The 23,521-nt window shown below is 41.4% G+C and overlaps 1 protein-coding gene across 5 annotated transcripts in view; it reads left to right on the top strand.

The window, feature by feature from the left end:
• The window catches only part of UROS (uroporphyrinogen III synthase), a 40,988-nt gene that overhangs the window by 2,375 nt on the left and 15,092 nt on the right, over positions 1–23,521 (top strand). For 3 of the 5 annotated variants that reach the window (XM_039481770.1, XM_039481768.1, XM_039481771.1), the window contains exons 2-6: positions 5,114–5,192; positions 6,871–6,954; positions 10,728–10,824; positions 15,373–15,447; positions 19,699–19,773. In XM_039481770.1, the coding sequence (XP_039337704.1) occupies positions 5,130–5,192; positions 6,871–6,954; positions 10,728–10,824; positions 15,373–15,447; positions 19,699–19,773 (394 nt within the window). In that variant the 5' untranslated portion in view covers positions 5,114–5,129. Of the gene's footprint in view, positions 1–3,072; positions 3,185–4,674; positions 4,743–5,113; positions 5,193–6,870; positions 6,955–10,727; positions 10,825–15,372; positions 15,448–19,698; positions 19,774–23,521 lie in introns of those variants that run through there. The other 2 variants (XM_039481769.1, XM_039481772.1) reach the window with 2 other exon arrangements.

Below are 23,521 nucleotides of genomic sequence, written 5' to 3'. Positions count from 1 at the left end.
CTGTTTTCAGTCACACACTTTGCAATCCCTTTGAAGTCAATAAAGTAGCTGCCTTCTGGCAGAAATTAAAGCAAGCCAAAGACAATGGTATCAGGAGCAAGCAGGCTTACTCAAAGTAAACCAGATGGCTGAGTCCAAAACATAAGTTCTGTGATTTCTGTGTAAAGTGGACATTCAGCTAATTGCATATTAGAGTAGTTTGTGATATTATAAGACTTTTCCCAATAATTTTTCTTTAGTTTTAATATATATGTTGCCCATAAGAACTAAACAGTGGGATTCATTTGATAGTTGGAAGCCTATAATAAGCATATAAGTATGGATTTATGGATACTTATGGATTTAAACCTGTTTATTATTATTCAGTATTTGACACACAGGCTACATGATGGGGAGATAATTTGGTTCTGACTGCATCCAAAACATCAATGACAACTCCCCTCCCAGAATGCACCTGAATCAACTTTATGATTTCATTCTGGGGTTTTGTAACTCTGGTTTGACTTTTTTACTCTTCCCTAGTAGAATTATTGCCTTGGGACGATTTTCATTTTTTCTTAGATTTACATTTTTGATGATTTCATTCTTAGTATTATTAAACATTATACATCTATCTTCAAAGAGGTGAAAGGATTTTTTAAAATGCCATTATATGTATGCCATCTATTATTTAAAGTATATAATTAGTGATGTATATTTTGGAAAAGTTTGTAAGTTCATGCTGCGGTCAGAGTTTAGGTAATTTATGAAGTGTGTGTGTCACTATTAAGAGAATGTATGAACTATAAGGATAGTTACAAATGCTATAAAAATGCTATAAAGATGCTACAAAACATCTGTTAGTCTATAAGGTGCCACAGGATTCTTTGCTGCTTCTACAGAACCAGACTAACACGGCTACCCCTCTGATATAAGGATATTGGAGTACATATATGTTTCCTTAATAATAATTTTAATACTTTCTAAGGCTTAGGCTGTTGGGTTTTTTAATTGGAGTGTTCTTTTTATGTAATTTATATAACTGTTGTAGTAATTACTGGAACAACTTTTAAGAGTAAGTTTAAAGTTTGTGTTAATTTCCTATGTGTAAAAAAAAAAAATCTGACACCCCCACACTCCCACCCCTGCAACATGTATACATTCACAGACAGACAGATAGAAAGGCACATACCCTGCTGAGGGCTTGATGAAGTCTGCCAAAGTTGAGACCTACTACATTAGTCTATATAAGAGAATTTGGAACAGAGATGTCCTCCTGTGTATCTTATTTGGTCTGTCAGCCACAGGCAGAGACCTTGGGCTTAGATCGTCTCCTGATACACTACCTTCTGTTGCCTCCTGTGAAATTGCTAATGTCTACAAGAAGAGAGCTGTGCTGTAGTAAATTTCATAAATTCTTCCAAAAATGGATTCTCCTTCAGTGAACCTTAACAACTCTGCCAGTTCCACACTGCATTGCAGTGCTTTAAGTTCATTATTCTTAAGTGTTAATAACTGGTTGAAGTTTTGAAATGCTTAAATTTTATATGATGGGGTGGCTAGAGGATCCACCCCATCCAGTCAATAGCAGGAAAAGATTGTTAATGCCTTTAGTTTCAGAATCAAAATTCTAATAACCTATACTCTGCAGAGGAGTATACCAAACGTTGTTTATTTTGACTTTGGAATTTTGTTTCAAAGTTATAAATGGCTGAAAAATCATGAGAACGCTTATTTTTCAAGAATAAAAAGCTCAGTGTTTGACACTCCCCAAAATATTTGCTGCCCCTCTAAATTAAGCATAAAAATGTTCATAGGAATATCTTCTTCCTATGAAAAGTTAAGAGGATGTGTGTGTTAAAGTTAGACTTATTGTCATGCAACTGTCATCACAACCTTGTCTTAGGAGACTGATTAACACCTCAATAGGAAGAAGTGTTATGAGTTCCAGTCATGGCTGTGATATTGAATCCTCCTGTAGGAGAGAAGTCAGGCCCCAATTCAGCAAAGTATTTAAGCTCATGCCTATTTTTAAGCACGACTAGCTGGTCTCTTCCCACCCCTTCCCTGCCCCCATTCCAACCCCTTCCCCGAAATGGGGAACCGCGGCCAATGGGAGCTGCTGGGGGCACTGCCTGAAGCAAGAGCAACACACAGACCCCTTGCCCTTCCCCACATTCCGGCCGCTTCCCGGAGCGGCGCAGAGGCAGGGAGCCTGCCCCGCCCCCGGTGCGCGTTGGGCCGGAGCCACTCTAGGTAAATGCTGGAGGAGGGCGGGGGGGGGGGAAGCCGCGAGGAGCTCACGGGCTTCAGAAAATAACCCTGCGGGCCGCGTGTTTGAGACCCCTGGTGTAACCTTATAGAAGCAGAACACAATTTCAGAACAATTAAATTATTGGTCGTATGAAAGGCATTTGAGTAGACAGTGACGGGAAAAAAAAGAGAGACAACCATCAAGCCCAAAAACTTCTGGCTGAGCTAGAGTGGATCTTTTTGAAAGACAACCAGCCTTGATTCAGACTCTCTAGCTGATGAGCTCCCAATGATGGAGAACCTCCTGTGTCCCTCAGAAGATTTAGTTGGGGATTGGCCCTGCTTTGAGCAAGGGGTTGGACTAGATGACCTCCTGAGGTCCCTTCCATATTCTATGATCTGGCACTTGCCTTAATGTCTACAATGTAATTTTCAGTGAGACAGGATGAATAGAAGCATTTTAATTTCTAGATATTACCATCCAGAAGTTAACCAGTATTACTGACCTTCCTTTCAGTTAAGTTTAAGAGGCTTATGAAGCCAAAGACTTCATCATCATCATCATCATCACTTTCTTCTTGAACTTCTGCTTGCTATTTAACAAAAGACAAAAGGACAACTAATACCAAGCTGCTTTTTAAAACAAAACAAAAGAAAACAGCACCATTATTCTATGTCCAGGATGTTTTATGCACATCTAAAAGCCATTATGCAAGTCTATGGAATTGCTTAAGAGACAAGAACATTAAAAGGGTGAAAAATTGTAGGTTGTCTAAATAATTTATTCTGTTAAACCTTTATAAGAATATGATACAACCTCCAATTTTTACTTACTTCCAGGCAGAACCTCACTAATTCACACCAATGACTGGGAGACTCCCATATTCAGCTACTTGCAATGGAATTGTTGTGTAAAAACAAATTTTAAGAAAGCAAAAATATGCATATCAAGGTACTTCATTTATCTGACCAGAGTAATTTAGTTTTCTTCATAAAACTTCAAAATGATAAATAGTAATAGTAATAAATGTTCTCGGGCATATTTTGTAAAAGTAGTGATGTCTTTGAAATGAGACCATCTGACAGTTTTTTACTATTAAAACTCTCCTGAGCACTGGAGAGAGAGGGGGTGTGTGTGGGTGTGTGTGTGTGAGAGAGAGAATATTATGGGGTGGGCAGATTAACCAAATGCAAATTACAAGGCTCTAGATTTAAATGATTAAGAAACAAAATCTAATAGACAGCTAACAATTTCTTGAAGGAAGGAACCACAGTTCTGAAAATATGTTGGCATGACACGACTGTGTATTGTGATGGTCTAAGTGGTCTAAGCACGACTAGCTTGTCTCATTGACTTCAGTGGGGTCTGATTTTCAGACATACTGAGCTCTCACAGCTTCTGTTGACTTCATTTGGAAGTGTGTGCTCTGAAATACACGTTATAAAAATAAATTCCAAGATAAAACACTCTACTACATACACTTTTCTCCCTGGGGAGAGGATGAAAGAATAATGAGACAGATGCTAGTAGCTTAGTGCAGGGGTTCTCACAGCACTTTTTTTTATGTCCTCAGAGTGCGGCCACCAACTCTTGCTGGTGGCTGCTATGACAATTTTTCTGAAAAAACTTAATTAATTTTAGGAAAAATAAATAAATATCATAGAATCTATGATTCTATGATTCTATGATATTTATTTGTTTTATATGCACATATACCTGTCCAAAGCATTGTAATTTATTTATATAGGGCTGTTGGGTTTTTTGCAGACTCAATAACAACAACAATGTACAGTTGTCTCTATTTTTTACTGGCCCTAAACAGAATAGAAATACAAATAAGGTGCTTTGCATGTTCTTGTCTTTTTTGTTGTTGTTTCTTTTGCTTTTTTGGTTTGTTTTTTTTCTTTTAAATAGAATTGATAGCAAGTCTGCTTCTGTGAAAAATAATATTTGTATGTTTGTTAATATCACTTTGCACAGCAGCAGACTTGTTAGCTAGCTGTGGGGCTGTGAAAAGTGATATTAACAAACATACAAATTTCACTTTTCACATGAGACCCACACAGCCCTGGCAAGCCAGGGGACAAATTAAGCCTTGGATGGGGTGGTGGGTAGGGAGGCATTGGGGGCCAGGGGTGATGGGGTGGATGGGTTAGGGACTGAGAGAGGCAGCTCGGGCCAGAGGCGATGAGGCAGGTGGTGAGCTTGAACCCCAGTGGCCAGAGCCTGTTGCCACGTGGCTGAAGATTTCCGCCTGCCACCCCAGGGCTGAAGCTGGAAGCCTGAGTCCCACTGTCCACGGGAAGGTGGGGAACTCACACCGGCTGTCAGCTCCTCTAGCGTTTGTGGCTCCAGAGTCAGGCAGGGCCCAGCCCCTACTTGCAGGCCCAGAGGAGGGGCCAAAACTTTGCCTTCCCTCTCCCCCATCACTACCCAGGCAGCTGTGGCTGCATGCGAGAAATGCTGGCTTAGTGCACCACTGGAAGGTGCTCGAATACCATGTGATGAGGTCAGTATAAGAACCAATATAGAATAGAATAGCAAAGCTGTCAGAGGATGCTCATTATATTACTACGTTAATATGTTACTAAAATTATTCCTTTTTAAAAGTGTTTTCTTTTAAAGTACATTCTTTTCATTGTCGTTTGTCTCTCTGTAAGTGGTATCAGTCAAAACCAATATACTTTTTGCTGGCCTTATCAGGGTGGATGTTCACTCCCAGAGAGTGAACATCGTTAAGTGCTTACTCATTATGTAAACAGTAGTGCATCTGTCAATTATCCTATTTCTTGTGGTGCATAACTTTTATTGGCATTGTACAGAGAGAAGTCCTCTAGATCTAATTTAGATATTTCTTTATTGTGTTTCAATGTTCTGTAGCCATTTTTGGTAAACAATGAAGGTTCTGTTACTAAAGGACCCCAAAGACAGAGGCTCAGGACCAGATCCATATATTCAAGTAAGTAACATGGGGTGGGGGAAGCTATTCCTTGTGTTGTTTCACTATTAAATTAATAATAATACTGAGCAATCAAACATTGATGTAATTGGATGTTACAAAACTAGGAAAAAATGTTTGAAATGTTAGTATCTATTGAGAAAACTAACTTTCCAGTGTAATTTGCACTATTACAAAGAGTAGTTTTAGATATGACAGTTATGCACTAAAACCAAAGTTAAAGTTCTTAGCTGGTAATCATCCATTGTTATTGAAGTTAGTTTTTAACTGGGTAAATGACTAAATATCAGTTTGCTTTCACATAGATCAGAATTATGATTACAGTATTTTGTAATTGTTACAAACAATTGTTAGCAGTCTCCACTGAGAGTCCAACAACATAATTGGATACTTAAATACCTTTTACCCTTATAATTGGCCTTTTCTCTGCAAACCCTATTCACGTGGGCAGATAGTCCCACTGACTTTAATGAACCTTCTATGTATGTAACAATTTGCAGGATTGGGCCCTTAGTACTGAGGCACATCAGTGGTGAGAGACCGCTTATATCAGGGGAGGGAAAAGTACGGCCTGCGGGCTGGATCTGGCCAACCAGCTGTTTTAAACCGGCCCTTGAGATCCCCCTGGAGGGGAAGCAGCCACATGGCCCCGCTCCGGTGCTCCAGCCAGGGAGCAGGGTCGGGGCCTGCTCCATGTGGCTCCTGGAAACAGCCACATGGCCCCGCTCTGGCACTCCAGCCGGGGCGCAGGGTTGGGGGCCGCTCCATCCGGCTCCCAGAAGCAGCGGCATGGCCCCCCTCCGACTCCTACGCGCTCTGATGGCCCCGCTCCAGTGATCCCCTCCGGCGCTCCAATGGGAGCTGCAGAGGCGGTGCCTGCGGACAGGGCAGCGTGCAGAGCCACCTGGCCGCGCCTCCGCTTAGGAGCTGGAGAAGGGACATGCCGCTGCTTCTGGGAGCCGCTTGAGGTAAGCACCGCCTGGAGCCTGCACCCCTGAGCCTCTCCCCATGCCCCAACCCTCTGACCCAGCCCTGATCCCCCTCCTGCACCCCAAACTCTTCAGCCACCACCCCACCCCAGAGCCCACACCCCCAGCCGCAGCCTGCACCCCTTCCCACACCTCAACCCCCTGCCCCAGCCCTGACCCCCCCGCCTTCAGTTCCAGCCCAGAGCACCCTCCTACACCCCAAACTCCTCATCCCCAGCCTCACCCTAGAGCCTGCACCCCCAGCCGGAGCCCTCACTCCCCCCGCCCAGCCTGGAGCCCCCTCCCGCACCCTGAACTCCTCATTTCTGGCCCCACCCTGGAGCCCACACCCCCAACCAGAGCCCTCACCCCCTCTTGCTCCCTAACCCCAATTTTGTGAGCATTCATGGCCCGCCATACAATTTCTATTCCCAGATGTGGCCCTCGGGCCAAAAAGTTTGCCCACCCTGTCTTATATTGTACCTGTTCAATGGATAAATAGAGGGCTTCAGTCTCCAGGACTGTCAGTACAATATCTTTCAGCAGCACTAAATTCATCAGTAAAAACTACCAAAAATTCCATAGACAGTGTTGGATTTTAGTTCACAAAAGTAGTTGAATAGTTCTGCTGCTAAATAGCCCATTCTTATAAATATAAATAACCACTATTTGTGATGCATTCCAATGACTAGATATACTTTTATCCATAGGAATTAGGATTATATGGATTTGAAGCAGCTTTGATCCCTGTTTTGTCATTTGAATTTGTGTCTCTTCAAACTTTCTTTGAAAAGGTAAGATTTCAACCTTTTAGTCGTCCTGTTGGAGAAATTATGCCCTATGATTGCCAAGCTACAAAGACTAATCCTGATTCAATAATACCCCCTCACTACTATCTGTATTACTATTTCTCTCCTGAATTGATAGGGAGTTGAAGAACTTTTCTACAACTCTAGTACCCTCCTTAAGTATATATCTTGTTAGTCTCATTCCCTCATTACCTAATTGGAGCAAAAAGCTGCTATTAACGATGGTGAAGAACTTACGGAGTGTGCAAAACTCATCCCCCTGACATCCTTAGATGATGTAGTCCCTTCTCATGTAACTAACCTGACAGATTCAACTGGGATGAGCTATAGCCAGTCTTGCAGTGACTATAATACTAGGTCGATTGCCTAGAAGCCTGCGCCATGGAAGTGCATCTGCCGCCTGGCAAGAAAACAGGCTTGATTTTAGGACTCACTTTCTTGCTCCCCCAAACCAGTAGGGGCTAGGCCAGGGGTTCTCAACCTTTTTCTTTCTGAGCCCCCCCCCCCCAACATGCTATAAAAACTCCATGGCCCACAACAACTGTTTTTCTGTATATAAAAGCCAGGACCAGCATTAGGGGGTAACAAGCAGGGCAACTGCCTGGGGCCCTGCAAAGTTACGTTGCTCAGGCTTCAGCTTCAGCCCTGGGTGGCGGGACTTGGGGCCCTGGGCTTCAGACCCATGCGGTGGGTCTTCGGCTTGCTGCCCTGGGTCCCAGCAAGTCTACTGCCGGCCCTGCTTGGTGGACCCCCCGAAACCTGCTTTTGGCCCCTGGTTGAAAACCACTGGGCATGGGGTCAGCACACTTAGTGGTTTGAGCTGCTCATCAGTGACCTCTGTTTGTTAACTGGAAACTAAGCTAAAATCTGACTGTGCTTTCTTCTATGCTCCTGCCTACGGCATAGTGTGCTGTAACACTAGGATTTATATAAAGGAAGGTATATAAGGTGGGTTTATGCAAGAAAAAGATAGGCCTTCGTAAGAACTTGTTTGTATGATTTGAACCACCTGTTGCCTAGATTCTAAGGACACTGTTTACTATTCAAGTTTCCCTACCTGACAGGTGCCCAATGGTGTGTTCCACAGAATGCTCTAAATAATGGGGATTTTGTGGACTTGAGAGAGAGAGAGGAGGGAAGGGCCATGTGAGCTGGAGACAGAAACAGAAAAGAAATGTGTTTAGTACGACTGGTTGACATTTTTTGTTTTGAAACATCTTGGAGACGAAAGATGGCCTTTTTACTGAACTGAAAACTTTCTTAAAAAGCTTTTGGGTTTTTTTTAAATTTTCTGTTTTGTTTTTTTTAAATTGAAAGTTTCAAAAATTTTAATTATTGCCTCCTTTCACCATTAAATTAATCATAGCTAGGTTTTTTGGGGAGGGAAGATGTCACTTTTTCATTTTTCCCTTTGCCACTGTAACTTTTCAGAACTTCTTTACCTTGGAGAAGCTAGAGTGGCAAAAGGAAAAATGAAAATTCAGACTCTTCAAAAACTGGAGATGTTTGAATAATTACTGTGGCAGAATTAATTTCATTTTTCCTTTTGCTATTCTACAACTTTTCAAAGGTTAAGAAAAATGAAAAGTTACTGACAAATTATGTCTCTGCACATAATTTATTTTATTGCACTTGGTGGGAAAAAGTGAGAGGAGGAAGACACAAAAATTCAAACATTTTTTAAAAGGTGTTTCCTGAAAATTTGGGGTGGGGGGGAGTGAGAAATTGTTCCATTTTGAACCCTGCAAGCTAGAAACAACTTCAAAATTTTCAATTCATTCTCATAACATTGATTTTCTTTCCTGTATTTTTTTAAACCCTCTACTGTGATGTTTGTTTAGACATTCTTATTGAGTCAGTTGCCATGCACCTGGGCCTGTTAAATGATTATTAAAACTAAAAACAAATATAAACTTTTTAAGGTAAGGCACTTTAGGGACTAACAAATTTATTTGGGCATAAGCTTTCCTGGGCTAAAACCCACTTCTTCAGATGCATGGAGTGGAAAATACAGTAGGAAGATACACACACACACCATGAAAAGATAGGGGTTGCCTTACCAGCTCTAACGAGACAAATCAATTAAAGTGGGCTATTATCAGCAGGAAGGAAGATCACTTTTGTAGTGGTAATCAGGATGGTCCATTTCAAACAGTTGACAAGAAGGTGTGAGTAACAGTAGGAGAAAACAAATTAGCACGAGGAAATAGTTTTTAGTTTGTGTAATGACCCATCCACTCCCAGTCTTTATTCAGGCCTAATTTGATGGTGTCCACGTTGAAAATTAATCAGACTCCTGGTGTCTGATAACGCTTGTACTCCTTAGTCCTCCAGCAGCACACCCTCTCACTCTCAGCTCCTTGCACCTCTTGCTTCCAGCTCCTCACATGCACACCACAAACTGAAGTGAGCTCCTTTTTAAACCCAGGTGCCCTGATTAGCCTGCCTTGATTGGCTGCAGGTGTTTTAATCAGCCTGTCTGCCTTAATTGGTTCTAGCAGGTTCCTGATTACTCTAGCGCAGCCCCTGCTCTGGTCACTCAGGGAACAGAAAACTACTCATCCAGTGACCAGTATATTTGCCCTCTACCAGACTTCTGTACCCCACTGGTCTGGGTCTGTCACAACATGCATTTGTTATTAGCATTTTGTGTTGTAAATCTCTATATGGTCTCTGATTGCTAGCCCAAATTTATCTATAACGCTCAGACATCCGACAGTCCTAATTTTTATTTTATTGTATATAAAGAAATCATGTAACTGAGATGATAGAAAATGGTATTTATGCTAAAGAAGTTTTCCCACATTATTTTAATATTCCTTATATGTCTCTTCTCTATTAGGGTTATATGTCTGCAGTAGGTTCCATACAGAGCCAGTTTCAGGACTGGGTGCTTAGTTGTTAAAAAAGTATCTTAAACATTTGTCCTGTACTTGTGTATAAGATGAGTATTTTACACTTTTTATGCCAGGTTTTGAAAAAAGCTCAGCACCCTAATAGCTCCCAGGTAGGCACCTAAATAAAGTAGTGAGATTTTCAAAAGTGCTCAGTACTTTTCAGCCCCCCATTACCCTAGAACCGTGAGGAGAAAAATTGGCTGAACAGCTATCTTAGCCCTTCTCTTGCCCTGGGCTTAAAGTTTTGTGCTGCACCCACAAAATTGCACACTTGATGTTCTCTCTGCCTTGTTACCATTTTAAAAATTATTTTATTTAAAATTTGAGATACATAGTTCTGTGTTATCCTTATTCTTACAGATGTCCAGGGATATTTACTGAAATGCTAAATTTAAATTGTGTAATCTGTTACTATGTTCAGACAAGGCCTACAATTATTAGGCTCTCACAGACATTTTTTTTGTTGGTGGTGTTTTTCGCATAGACAGTCAGTAATCTGAACTAGTCTTCATCCTGGCAGTGAGGCAAGCACCTGAGTTACTGCTAGCAATAATTATTAGCTTCCCCTGTAAGAATTTTAAATCCATCATACATCACTTTTCTCACATTCAAGTCTGGTGAGAAGAATTTGTCTGTTCCTACATTCAGATTTCAGAATTAACATTGTCTTGTGTGAAAGTTTGAGTTAGCCTGAATTTAGTGTTATAAATCTCAATAATATTTCTGCGACTTGTATTAAATGATCAAAATATTTGCCATTTTGGATTGTAACATTCATATTGTAAAATTGTAACATTCACTGTATGTTTTTTGAACTGCCCAGAGTTTATCTAAATATACTTTCTAAATTGTTTTTGGTAGCTCTCTCATCCAGATCGTTATGAGGGTTTAATTTTTACCAGTCCAAGAGCAGTAGAAGCTGCCAAGTTATGTTTGGGAGAGAATAGTAAAAATGAAGGTAAGTGCAGATTTATACCTTTGGTTATGTCTTTTTAAATGAAGTTTTGTAAATTTCATTCTCTCTCCTACCAGAGTCTACTTAGTGTGTATGTATGTGTATATTTAAAAAAAAATCGTATCTAATAATTGACTTTGAATATTTAAAGGCACCATGCTGCTTTATGCTTAGGTGAGCTTTCCCATGTAGAGATTTTGTTTGTTTGTTCTCCCCCATGATAATAATTTTTCTAGTTATTATAACAAAAAACTCTGAGTGCAAGTTACTAATTAGACTTCATTTTTCCCCATAAAGTGAATGCAGGTTATTCTTCTTAGTAATGCTAGGACAGTAGTAAGCACTAATATATAAAGGTATATTCTGGGACTGTACGTAGGTGTCCACTGAAAACTCTCTAGCCGCTAGAAACTGGCCATCCCCATCATCATGCATGTATGATTCTCATGAAATCTTACTTGAAACAGTTTTTTTAAATCTTGGATATAAAATCTGTCATGTGGATTGAAAAGTAGCGAAAAGACAGTGAACAAATGATAATGAATAAACAGCAATGTACCAGGTTGGGTGGAAAAGTCTTGTGGAACATTACATAGAAATTGTCATACCAGATTAGATCAGTAGTTTGTCTAGCTGGGTATTCTGGCTGTAACAGTGGCTAGTACAAGATGCTTCAGAGGAAGGTGCAAGAAAGCATATAAATGGACAATTATTGAATAGCCTGCGTGTAGAGAAAGTTTCTTTCTATTCTCAGACAGTTAGTAATTGGTTTACCTCCATAGAACAAGGATACATACCCTTTAATATTTGTATCTAACTGTCCTGGGGTGCTCTACTCACTCTTGGGGATTAGCTCTGCCAGGCCAATGCCCCTTCCTGCAGTGGCACTCTATCACTCTCTCTGTGCCTCACTCTCTCAGGACTCAGCTGCTCTCCCTTTGTGGCTTGGCCTTCCAGCCAGGTCACTTTAGTACTTCCCTTCTGGGGAGTCAAAGTCTCTCTGGTCTCACTGTCCCAGGTAGTCTTCCCATTCACTGCCCCTTAACAGTGCCACTTCTCCAGTGGCTGGTAGGGGAACCCAGGCCCACCCTCTATACTGGGTTCCAGCCCATGGACCCTACAACAAGCTGTCAGGGTCTGCACAGTCCTGAACCTTACTGCTGTATCCCTGGGCTACATCCTACCTTACCTTCTCTTATCCTGAGAGTGACTGTAGCCTCACTCTCTATAGCCCTCAGCTGCTGGGCCCAGTCTGTTCCTGTCCAGCTCAGCCTCATTTCTAATTAGTCCTTGCCACCTCCTTCAGGTGCTGCGTAGGTGGTTAATTGGCCCATCTCGCCACCTTAACCCCTTCAGGCCTTGTGCGGGGTAGACATCCCTTCGCACTAACATAATTCTGATTGTTCTCATTAACTATAGAACTATCTTATCCTTTTTAAAAATCCTACTAAACTCTAGAACTCAATGTTTTATCTTCTGGCAATGAGTTCCACAGGTTAACTGTGCACTGGTTAAACAATTATTTCCTTTCACAAGTTTTAAATGTATTTATCTTCTCATTTCAAATGATATCCCCCTCATTCTTGTATTATGAGCAAGGGTAATTAGAAACACCTGATTTACCTTCTCCATATTTAGGCTTTGATCATGCAAACATGTACATGAGTAATTTTACAACTGTAAGTAGTACCAGCTCAGTGTTCCTGTATATAAGTGTTTGCAGGATTAGCACCTTTGATTTTAAGCTTTTGGGGGCAAAGACCATCTCTTTGTTTGTATTTGTACAATACTTGTTACAGTTGGGCCCCAATCCTGATTTGGGCTTTTGAGCACTACTGGAATACATACATATTTTAAATAATTACGTATACCTCTATCATGTTATCAGTCAGGGTGCAGTCCAGAGAAGTGGGGGGGTTGTGTCACTATTTGCCCTGCAACCTGTGCATCTTACAGTGCATTGCTACTGTAGCTCCCAGCCTGGGATGCTCCCAGCCAGCCTACAAGCATGCAGGTTACACCCTGAAGTATCTAGACAGTCCTGGTTCAGCAGCTCTGATCCCAGCAGCTTGACTACAGCCCCTCTCTGGCTTCCACCAGCCTGGGTTACAACCAGCAAGGTAACCCCAACACACTTCCAATCCCAAATTTTCCCAGAACCATGTGCTGTGCACTGTCCAGCTCTCTCCTGGACAATTTAGAGGAACAAACAAACCTTCTTATTTCTTTGAAGACACAAAATCACATCACATCTTATTAACTTAAATGAGGTAAATACACCCTTCCATTTAAACGCAACACTTGAGTTGGTCTATCGTAAAAATAAAACAAATATATTAACATAGGACGTAGGCCAAGTGATGCCAAGTAAAGGAATAAAGTTAGAAAGGGTTACAAACAAATAAAAGTGAAAACACACAGCTAAAAGTCTAAAACTTAATCTAGCAAGGTACAGGCCTTGTTCAACATGGTTTCTCACCTATATTCAGTTTTCAGAGACTTCCACCCTACCTTCCTCTCTGCCCCTGCCTTTGGTGGAAGGATCCATGTCTCTCAGCTTGCAAAAGCTCTGTTCCCTTCTGTCTGTCTGTCTAGTGATGGATGCCAAAGATGACTTCTGCCCTTGCTTATATTTTCCAAAGTTCAATTAACTTGCTTCAAGAGGCAGGATGACCTCATGCTGTTTTTCCTTTCCTGTGGTCTTCCCTTCCCCTGCTGATCTCTGTGTAAATAGAACTTTTCGTATTTCTGGTCACACCTTGCATAATTTCATTGGAGACAGGTAGACAGCTGCCTTCATTCCTATCTGGGGGAAAGCTTGTTTTTCCCTTTGGCCACAGACAGGAAAGCCTAATATCAATGAGTATCCATAATTTCTTATGTAGTGTTAACACATACAGTTCACACTGATATTAATCACTATTGTGTCATAGGGCTTCATAAAAGACCTCCTGCTATACACTTTTATAATGTAGTAATATTGTATACAATCAGTTAATTCAATTGCTTATCACTTGAGGTTCAGACCCTCCTGTCTTTATAGACTAATAAACCTTTTAAATGAATTTTTCTGAGGGTTACCCCTCAAAATAAAGTTTTTTCAAACTGCAAGGAAGACAACATGAAGTCTGGTAGTAAAGGAAGCTCCATGCTCTTTCTTTCCCCTCTTGTTAGTTTAACAGCTTTGTTTACCTAATATGTAAAAGTGGACCTTCTTTGTCTTTGCCTGAAGATCAGGCTGGTCAGAGAATCAAATACACATTCCTTTGTCTAAGGCAGACCTGTCTACCATCTCCCCTGACATATCTGGTTTAAACACACTTTAGTCATATTTCCAGCATATATTCATAACTTTTTGTACACACCCTGTGCATACATTATGCAAAAATGTTAATGATCAACGCGTTATTAGTTTTGAAATGAAACTTCACAAGGGATATTTGTACAAAGATTATTACAATAGTGTGTAGGGTCTGAATACAAGGTCTGTAGTGTCACACATGTCTCCTCTTATTCAGACTCCTTTCTAAGCTAATCAGTCCCAATCTTTTCAATATCACCTTATTTGGAAGGCTTTCCATTTTTCCTCTTGTGTTTTTTTTTTTCTTTCCACGACTCTCTCTGGATCTTTTCTGCTTCTATTTAGCCATTATTTAAAAAAACTGAAGGGCAGAAATGAACTCAGTATATTTCATGTGAGTCTTTACTGTTGTTTTATATAAGGCATTATAATAGGAGACCTATCAGATCTATCTCTGCTCAATCAGTTTTTCAGGAATTGAGAGGAGGAGCAGGAGGCTGGAGCCGAACAGCATTGCTCAGTGTGAAGCTATAATGTAACTAACATTTTTAGAAGGAAAAGCTATTTCCTAGCCATTTTATTTTGGTGTCTGCTTCTCTAGGATAACATTTTTTTCCATATTGATAGATCTATTTTTTCTTTTTTATTCAAAGCACAATCAGCATATATATTTGTCTTATTATTTTTATAAAATAATAAAGCTGTATACTAAAGTATTCCAGTGCATGAATATAGGATTTATTTACCATTCTTTGATTTGTTGGCATGAAATCTTGCATTTATTCTATGTCTAAACTTTCAGTTTTAAGACTGAATCTATATTGGATATCCTTATTGCACAATTTGAAATTCATCAGTTTATCATGCACTTTTTGCTCTGGAATTGTTTTTCTTCTGCAAGTTTAACTGAGTTTTTATTCCTAGTTAATGTCAAAATATAAATGAGCATTACTGTGCAAGTATGCATTAAGTAGTATTTTTAACACAAGTAACTGAAAACAGTATTTGTTCAACCAAAGCTTTTTGAAGTATGTTATAGACTATTTTTATAGTGAACCATATAACTGATTTAAAATCTTTATTTTGTACACGTAGAATTGCTGACATTTATAGTCTAGTATTGGTTATTAGTATTTTGGTGCACTCACAGATTTCTCAAGATAAATAAGCAATCTTTTGGGCAGATGTCCAAATACTTCGGTGTTTATGCTTTATTGCCAAATGCTTACCCATAATGTAATGTTTTACAGCCTGGAGAAATTCTCTTAAAGAAAAATGGAATACCAAATCAGCATATGTCGTAGGAAAAGCTACAGCTTCTCTAGGTAAGACGGATTAAAGAAGAAACTCTTGTACAAAACAACCTCTTCAGTACAATTCTTGAAGCATTAACCTTAGTTCAAGGTTGCCCAGAACAAAGGCATAAGAAATTCCTTTTAATTAACAGGTGAAAGTTTCTAAAAAGTTAGCTTTATACACATTATCAGAGCAACACCAGCTTGAGGATCTGGCCCCTTAGATGCACATTATTTTCCCCATTATAATGCAATTGCGATTACATTAATGGTGATTTAAAATCTTAGTTAAAAAAAGAAAAAAAAAACAGGTATTGAATTCATATGTATTTTCTGTTTGTTTATAGTATGAATGAAATGCTGGTGCCATTGAAGTCAGTGACAAAATTTCCATTGATTTCAAGGGGGTAGGATTTCACCATTGTTTCTATGGTGTGATCCATCATCAGAGAATTTAAATAAATTGTATAAAATGTTTTAATTATGCTGTACAGATAACTCATGCTGTGGGCAAAGAATCCTTCTACCATATGTTGAAATACTATTAATTGATACTTAAGTTGTTTGCCTTTTGTTTTTGTTTTGAGAGCATTTCAAAGCAGAGGTAGGCCAGTAGCACAAATCAGCTATTATATAGTTCTCTTAATTGGAGTTTACTGCACTTTTTCAGTAATATCAGTTTTATTTATTTACTTGATCTTTATTTTATAAATAATGACTTATTCAGTATAGGGTTAGCTGAATTAATTTTAACCACTTTAACTAAGGTTAATTCACTGTTTGTTATTGGCCTGATACATTGGTTATAACTCTATAACGTGGTGTTTATGTTTAAGTCTGACCTAGGTGTCCCATGCAAGTTTTACATTTCTTCTGTTAAGATACTACATCACATAGGTAAACAAGATGTAACATAGGCCTATAAAGAGACAAGCAGCACAGTTTGAGTCTCATTTTTTTCTGCTATTGTTAGCTATTGTGTGTGTGGTTTTTAGTGTTATGAGAAACCAAAGTTTAAATCAGACAGTGCAGAACATTTGACATTTAGCTGGGGTACTGCAGGATAAATCAATCCTGTGTTATTTAAAGTGTACAGGACTGTGGGTTTTTTCCCTCCTGTTAATTTGGCACATTTTAAATGATATGTTAATTTCATTTAAACCCTGTCTGCTTGTAAACTTCAGCGTGCTAGATGACATTTTGTTCTTTGAATTAAAAGATGAATTTATATGGCAACTGTTTTGTTACAAGTTGCACGATGTTCATCATTAGCAGGTGTCAATAGCTATGTGATATGATTCCTTGCACCTGTCTCATTGCCCATCCCACCACTATTTGGTGTAAATACATAGCCTGAGCAATTGTTCAGTTCCCTGCAAAAATATCTTACAGTCGTATGCCCATGAGAACAAGTAAGACTCCAGAGCTAGGTACAGGTCTTATTCCCCTCAATATGACTGGATAAACTGGGAGGCGTGTTAGACGCGCTGGAGGGTAGGGATAGGATATAGAGGGACTTAGACAAATTAGAGGACTGGGCCAAAAGAAATCTGATGAGGTTCAACAAGGACAAGTGCAGAGTCCTGCACTTAGGATGGAAAAATCCCATGCACTGCTACAGACTAGGGACCAAGTGGCTAGGCAGCAGTTTTGCAGAAAAGGACCTAAAGGTTACAGTGGACGAGAAGCTGGATATGAGTCGACAGTGTGCCCTTGTTGCCAAGAAGGCCAACAGCATTTTGGGCTGTATAAGTAGGAGCATTGCCAGCAGATCGAGGGACATGATTCTTCCCCTCTATTCGGCATTGGCAGGGCCTCATCTGGAGTACTGTGTCCAGTTTTGTGCCCCACAGTACAAGGAGGATGTGGAAAAATTGGAAAGAGTCCAGCGGAGGGCAACACAAATGATTAGGGGGCTGGAGCACATGACTTATGAGCAGAGGCTGAGGAAACTGAGATTATTTAGTCTGCAGAAGAGAAGAATGAGGGGGGATTTAATAGCTGCTTTCAACTACCTGAAAGGGGGTTCCAAAGAGGATGGATCTAGACTGTTCTCAGTGGTAGCAGATGACAGAACAAGGAGTAATGGTCTCAAGTTGCAGTGGGAGAGGTTTAGGTTGGATAGTAGGAAAAAGCTTTTTCACTAGGAGGGTGGTGAAACACTGGAATGGGTTACCTAGGGACGTGGTGGAATCTCCTTCCATTGAGGTTTTTAAGGTCAGGCTTGACAAAGCCCTGGCTGGGATGATTTAGTTGGGGATTGGTCCTGCTCTGAGTAGGGAGTTGGACTAGATGATCTCCTGAGGTCCCTTCCAACCCTGATATTCTATTCCAGGGATCGGCAGGGATTCTATTCCAGGGATTCTATCCCTCGGTCCGTGCCGCTTCCCGCAGTCCTCATTGGCCTGGGAGGGCGAACCGCAGCCAGTGGGAGCTGCAATCAGCTGATCTTGCGGACGCGGCAGGTAAACAAACTGGCCCGGCCTGCCAGGTGCTTACCTTGGTGGGTTGTGTGCCAAATGTTGCCAATCCCTGTTCTGTTCTCACTAAGGCTTCCAAGATGTATGTAAGAGCCTCAAGGAGACAAAAGATAGCTTAGCTTTGCATCAGATGTTTTGTTTTTGTGCAAGAGACCTAAAATGTTTAGTGATATTTAGCGTATATAGGTTAACGGTTGCTTAGCATGGGGGTAATCTGGATTTAATTTCTAGAAGTACAGAAGAGATTAATTTAACTGCACATAGAAGGTCACAATTTACAAGATCAGTCAAGATAAAGAAAATAATATGGACTGAAAGGAAGCTTGAGCCAGTCACATCTGACCCTATTTAGTTAACTACTTGGGATTTCCAGAATATATGCCTTTAAGGTAAATAAGAGACATACTGTACTCTTAGATTTTCATTTTTTTATCCTGCATCGCAGAGGGGAACTGCATACCTGATAAGCTACGTCTATATGCTCAGCAGGAGCACAGGCGCAATCACAGGGAGTGCACCCTGTTTTGTGCAGTGAGCCAACACTGGCACCTTTTCCCCCTGTAAATTTGGGGCCAATGATTAAGGCTACGTTTTAGTCACAGGTATTTTTAGTAAAAGTCATGGACAGGTCACAGTCAGTAAACAAAAATTCACGGCCTGTGACCTGTCCATGACTTTTACTAAAAATACCTATGACTAAAACTTGGGTGGGAGGCCGGGGGAGAGGGGTGGCCCGGGTCCGCCACTGGTGCTGGGGTGAGGGAGGGAACCAGGCCAAGGCGTGTGGCCTGAGACCCCCACTGTGCTGGGGGTAGAAGGGGGAAGCTGAGCCGAGGCGCGCAGCCCAGGACCCCTGCTGGTGCTGGGGGTGGGAGCCGGGCTGAGGTGCACAGCCCGGGACCCCTGCTGGTGCTGGGATGGGGGGGTCAGGAGCCAGGCTGAGGCATGTGGCCCGGGACCCCTGCTGGTGCTGGGAGCCGGGCTGAGGTGCACGGCCCGGGACCCCTGCTGGTGCTGGGATGGGGGGTCAGGAGCCAGGCTGAGGCATGTGGCCCGGGACCCCTGCTGGTGCTGGGGGTGGGGGGGAAGCCAGGCTGAGGTGCGCGGCCCAGGACCCCTGCTGGTGCTGGGGGGGAAGGATTGGCAGGGGCTCCCTACCCGGCTCCACATCCCTACAGCTTCTAGGCAGTGGAGGGGCACAAACACTGGCTGCTGCAGCTCCCATTTACTGTGAACTGCAGCCAATGGGAGCAGTGAGGGAGGGGCCTGCAGGCATGGGCAGCGCGTGGCGTGGAGCTCCCCCGGCCCCTGCGCCGCCTAGGAGCTGCAGGGCCATGCCAGTGGGAGCCCCCCACCCGAAGGTAAGTCCCCCCCCCGTACCTTCCAACCCCCTGCCCCTGAGTCCCCTCCCACACACCCAAACTGCTGCTGCTGGCCAAGGAACTGCCTGGCTCAGGCAGCCCCCGAGCCAGCAGCAGCCACTGTAGAAGTCACAGAGGTCACGGAAAGTCACAGAATCTGTGACATCCGTGACAGACTCACAGCATTACTCACAAACAGGCTCCAGAACAAAGTTCAGATACTCCATAATCTCCCATGTTGCTCTCCCTCTGTGTGAACAAGGATCAAATCCTGAGGTGGTACGTTACTTGAAAAAATGATTCAAGAAAATCTAAAGAAAATTCAGTAAGAGATGGATTAAGCTGGATCTCCTTTTTCCATTCAAGTGTTTCTCAAAATAAACTCAGATTGGTTGTCACATTCTGTCCAACAATGTATTTCTTTGTTACTTTTCTTACAGTGGAGGAAATTGGCCTTGCTCCACAAGGAGAAAAGTGTGGAAATGCTGAAAAACTAGCTGGATACATTTGCGCAAGTAAGTATGCAGAAATCTTTCAGTTAAGGCAAATTTATTTTTAAATTTAAATAAGTTATTTTAAAATATTGCACATAGTCTGTGTAGAGGTGTTCAGTAGAATCCTGAAACCCCTTTGTTGGAATGCTTCAGATGTCCTCAATATGTTTTGGATAAATAGGTTTATACAGTATCCAATCAGTATATTAGTTTATATGAAGTAAATTGTAATAATAATTATAAAATATTTTATGGTCCAACAGACAAAGTGGCATTTACTGACCCTATTAGCCATGACTTTTATAATGTAATGAAAGGCAGAGCTGCAGATGTAGCCGGTTTATGTATCTTGGTGCAATTGATATTCCATGTCACTTTGATACTGATTTTCCTTGCTTCAGAATTAGACATTACCCCAAACCAAATGAGGTTGGCATTTCCCCCCTCCCCACACCATTGTCCAATGATTCAAAAGTAGATAAAGGGATAACCCTTTCCCCCTCAAAATTAACCAGACAAGTCCCAAACGAGAATTGTTTTGAGAAAGTTAAGAAAGCGGGGGTGGGAGGAAGGTTCCAACGGAAAGCTGAGCTTAGCTTTTGTTATGGTGAAAGCTGTAATGCGGGACTACTAGCCACTTCTAACAATATCAAACTCTTGTCTGTTCTGTGTGATTTCAAGTCAGCTAGTCCAGTGGAAAATGCTAATTTAGAAAGCTTAGGTATTGTCTTTATCAGTTTTTGTTATACTGGTCTGCACTGCATATAGCTATGCTATTAAATTGTTATGTATTGTATGCACAAATAGTGGGGAACCAACCAGCTCCATAATCAGAAATTTAAAGTATCAATTTTCCCTGTAGTAGTGTTTTTGAGAAACATGTTTAGGCCTGGTGGCTGATTATTGTTTATTGGGCAACTGTAAGAGAGAACAACTACAAACCGTACAGAGATGTTTCATGATCAAACAGCTGGGATTCTAGAATTAGGAGAAACCTACACCATAAGAGATAATTGCTAACGAAGTATCAGAACTTCTGATATATATAGTGTTTAGGAGAATTCATAACTGATGTTCATACTGACTTTAAAGTGTGTTCAAATTCAGATTGATATCTGCTTGATGAGATGCTTAACAAGAGAAGATCAACAGATTTAGGCAGGAATTAATGTTAAAAAGGCTTTGAGATTTATCGAGCTCTGTGTGTGTGCCAGCTGTAGAAACTCTGTGAGGCTGTGCACCAAGTGTCTAGGTGCTCTGTACCCTAAGTCCACTGAATACTGAGTTTGTCCCTCTGCTGGCAATGCAAGGTATCAGGGTGTTAAGGAAACTGCAATGCAGAGTCTCACAGAGACAGTGAAATTGAAGATTGGGGGAGACAGCCATTCAACTGAAGAATTGCTTTTTATAGGCCAGAGAGATGAGAGCTTTCTGCTCCAAACATTGCGGGGAAGGAGGGGGAGAGGAAGGGGCGAAAACATTAGTTTAGGGACATAGGCAGTATCCATCAATAGAACAGAGAATGACCAGGCTTTGAAAAGTCATTTTATTTAACCAATAAAGTGAAAATGGTCCACCTTTGGGCAGCCAGATGCAGAAACACAGATGGTGATCAGTGCAGTTATTTTAGCTGTTAGGTGAATTACTGTAGCTGCTGTCTTAAATACTTTATTACTTGACCATACCTTATCATCCTGCTGACTACATGTATCTTTTAGTGAGGTGCTCAGATACTGTAGTGATGGGCACGGGGTCAGAACCTAGATAGATTATTTTTTGGCCATTGGACATAACATTTGTTATGGGTGGAGGGTTATTAGTACAGTCCTTTATGCACAACAGAGATTTATGTGGCCAAATGAAAAAGTAGGCTTAGATCTGTCAAACTTTTATTTACAGAGAAGCTGCAAGATTTTTTTTAAATTGCATAAGTAGGTTTTAAAATAAATTGTATCATCTTAATAATCAAGAAAGACAGCTGCTGACTTAAATGAAAAAAAATTCTGGAAGTGAAAAATGTAGTAGTAATATCTTGGCCTATATAAGACTGCACAAGGCATAAAAGAACAACACATGGTCCCTATCTTAAAGATCATGCAATACAGAAGGTTTTCTCAGAGATTATTTTTAAAAAAATTGTGGGTAACCATAATTTTGGATTATAGGTTAGTATTTGTGGGTTTTTCAGAAAAGGTGCATTTTGAAGAGAATTTGAAAGAAGAGAGGACAGATGTCTGTCTCGGCCATGTGATCTGAGAATGTAGGAAAAAAATCATAGATTTAGAATAAATGCAAGGGGGGAAAAATGTGTAATACCAAGGATTACTCTCCAGAGACTGGAATTGTGACATTTTTAGGAAATCCAATAATAAGAAAGGACCTGAACTGCACTAAAGAAAAATTATCTTTAAGAGCTCTATTTATTGCTCCAAGACAGTGGCGTATTACAGAAAAGGAAGTCTTTATTTGACCCCAATAAATGACTGTACCATTCCAATGAGTACAACAGCAGCCCTGGAAAAAACAGAGGCTTGCCTACCATGCAGGTTCAAAAGTGATGAAAAGGAGGGAGGGCAAACCAGCCCTTCGTTTTAAATTAAATCTAAAAAGATTTTTGGTTTGGCTGCTTCTTATTTGACTTTTAGGAGGATAACCTGCCCCCACCTGGGTGTGTGCATTAAAGGCACAGCCCTCTCCCTAATAGAATTGGGTATGTCTACATTACGAAATTAGGTCGAATTTATAGAAGTCTTTTTTTAGAAATCGTTTTTATACAGTCGATTGTGTGTGTCCCTAGACAAAATGCTCTAAGTGTATTAAATCGGTGGACTACGTCCACAATACCAAGGCTAGCGTCGACTTCCAGAGCGTTGCACTGGAAGTCTCCGCCACCCATTGGAATTCTGGGTTGAGATCCCAATGCCTGATGGGGGAAAAACAGTGTCGTGGGTGATTCTGGGTACATGTCGTCAGGCCCCCCTCTCTCTCCCTCCCTCCGTGAAAGCAACGGCAGACAATCGTTTCGCGCCTTTTTTCCTGAGTTACCTGAGCAGACGCCATACCATGGCAGACATGGAGCCCACTCAGCTCACTGTCACCTTACATCTCCTGGGTGCTGGCAGACGTGGGACTGAATTTCTGCACAGCAGCAGCTCATGCCTTTTGGCAGTACACGGTGCATTACAATTGGTAGCCATCGTCATCATATTCCTGGGTGCTCTTTTAGCCAACCTCGGTGAGATCAGTCAGGGGCGCCTGGGCAGACATGGGAGTGACTCAGCCAGGTCATTCCCATCTTCTGCCTAGCACCCCGGAGATGACGATGGCTAGCAGTTGTACTGCACCGTCTGCTGCCAGCCTAAGATCTAAAAGATAGATGGATCAAAACAAGAAATTGACCCAATTTGTTTTGTGAAATCAACGGCCTGCTAAACCCAGGGTTTTGAGTTCAATCCTTGAGGGGGCCATTCTGTGTGACAGTTGTTTGTGTTTCTCCTTGATGCAAAGCCACCCCCTTTGTTGATTTTAATTTCCTGTAAGCCATGTCATCAGTCGCCCCTTCCTCCGTCAGAGCAATGGCAGACAATCGTTTCGCACCTTTTTTCAGCGCAGACGCCATAGCACTGGGAACATGGAGCCCGCTCAGATCACCGTGGCAATTATGAGCACTGTAAACACCACGTGCATTATCCTGCAGTATATGCAGAACCAGAACATGCAAAAGCGAAACCAGGCGAGGAGGCAACGGCAACGCGTTGACGAGAGTGAT

This window comes from Mauremys reevesii, linkage group 7 (assembly GCF_016161935.1).
Source record: "Mauremys reevesii isolate NIE-2019 linkage group 7, ASM1616193v1, whole genome shotgun sequence".
NCBI classification, from domain to species: domain Eukaryota; kingdom Metazoa; phylum Chordata; order Testudines; family Geoemydidae; genus Mauremys; species Mauremys reevesii.
Note: the sequence above shows the minus strand (reverse complement) of the source record. Positions and strands in the feature narration are given on the sequence as shown.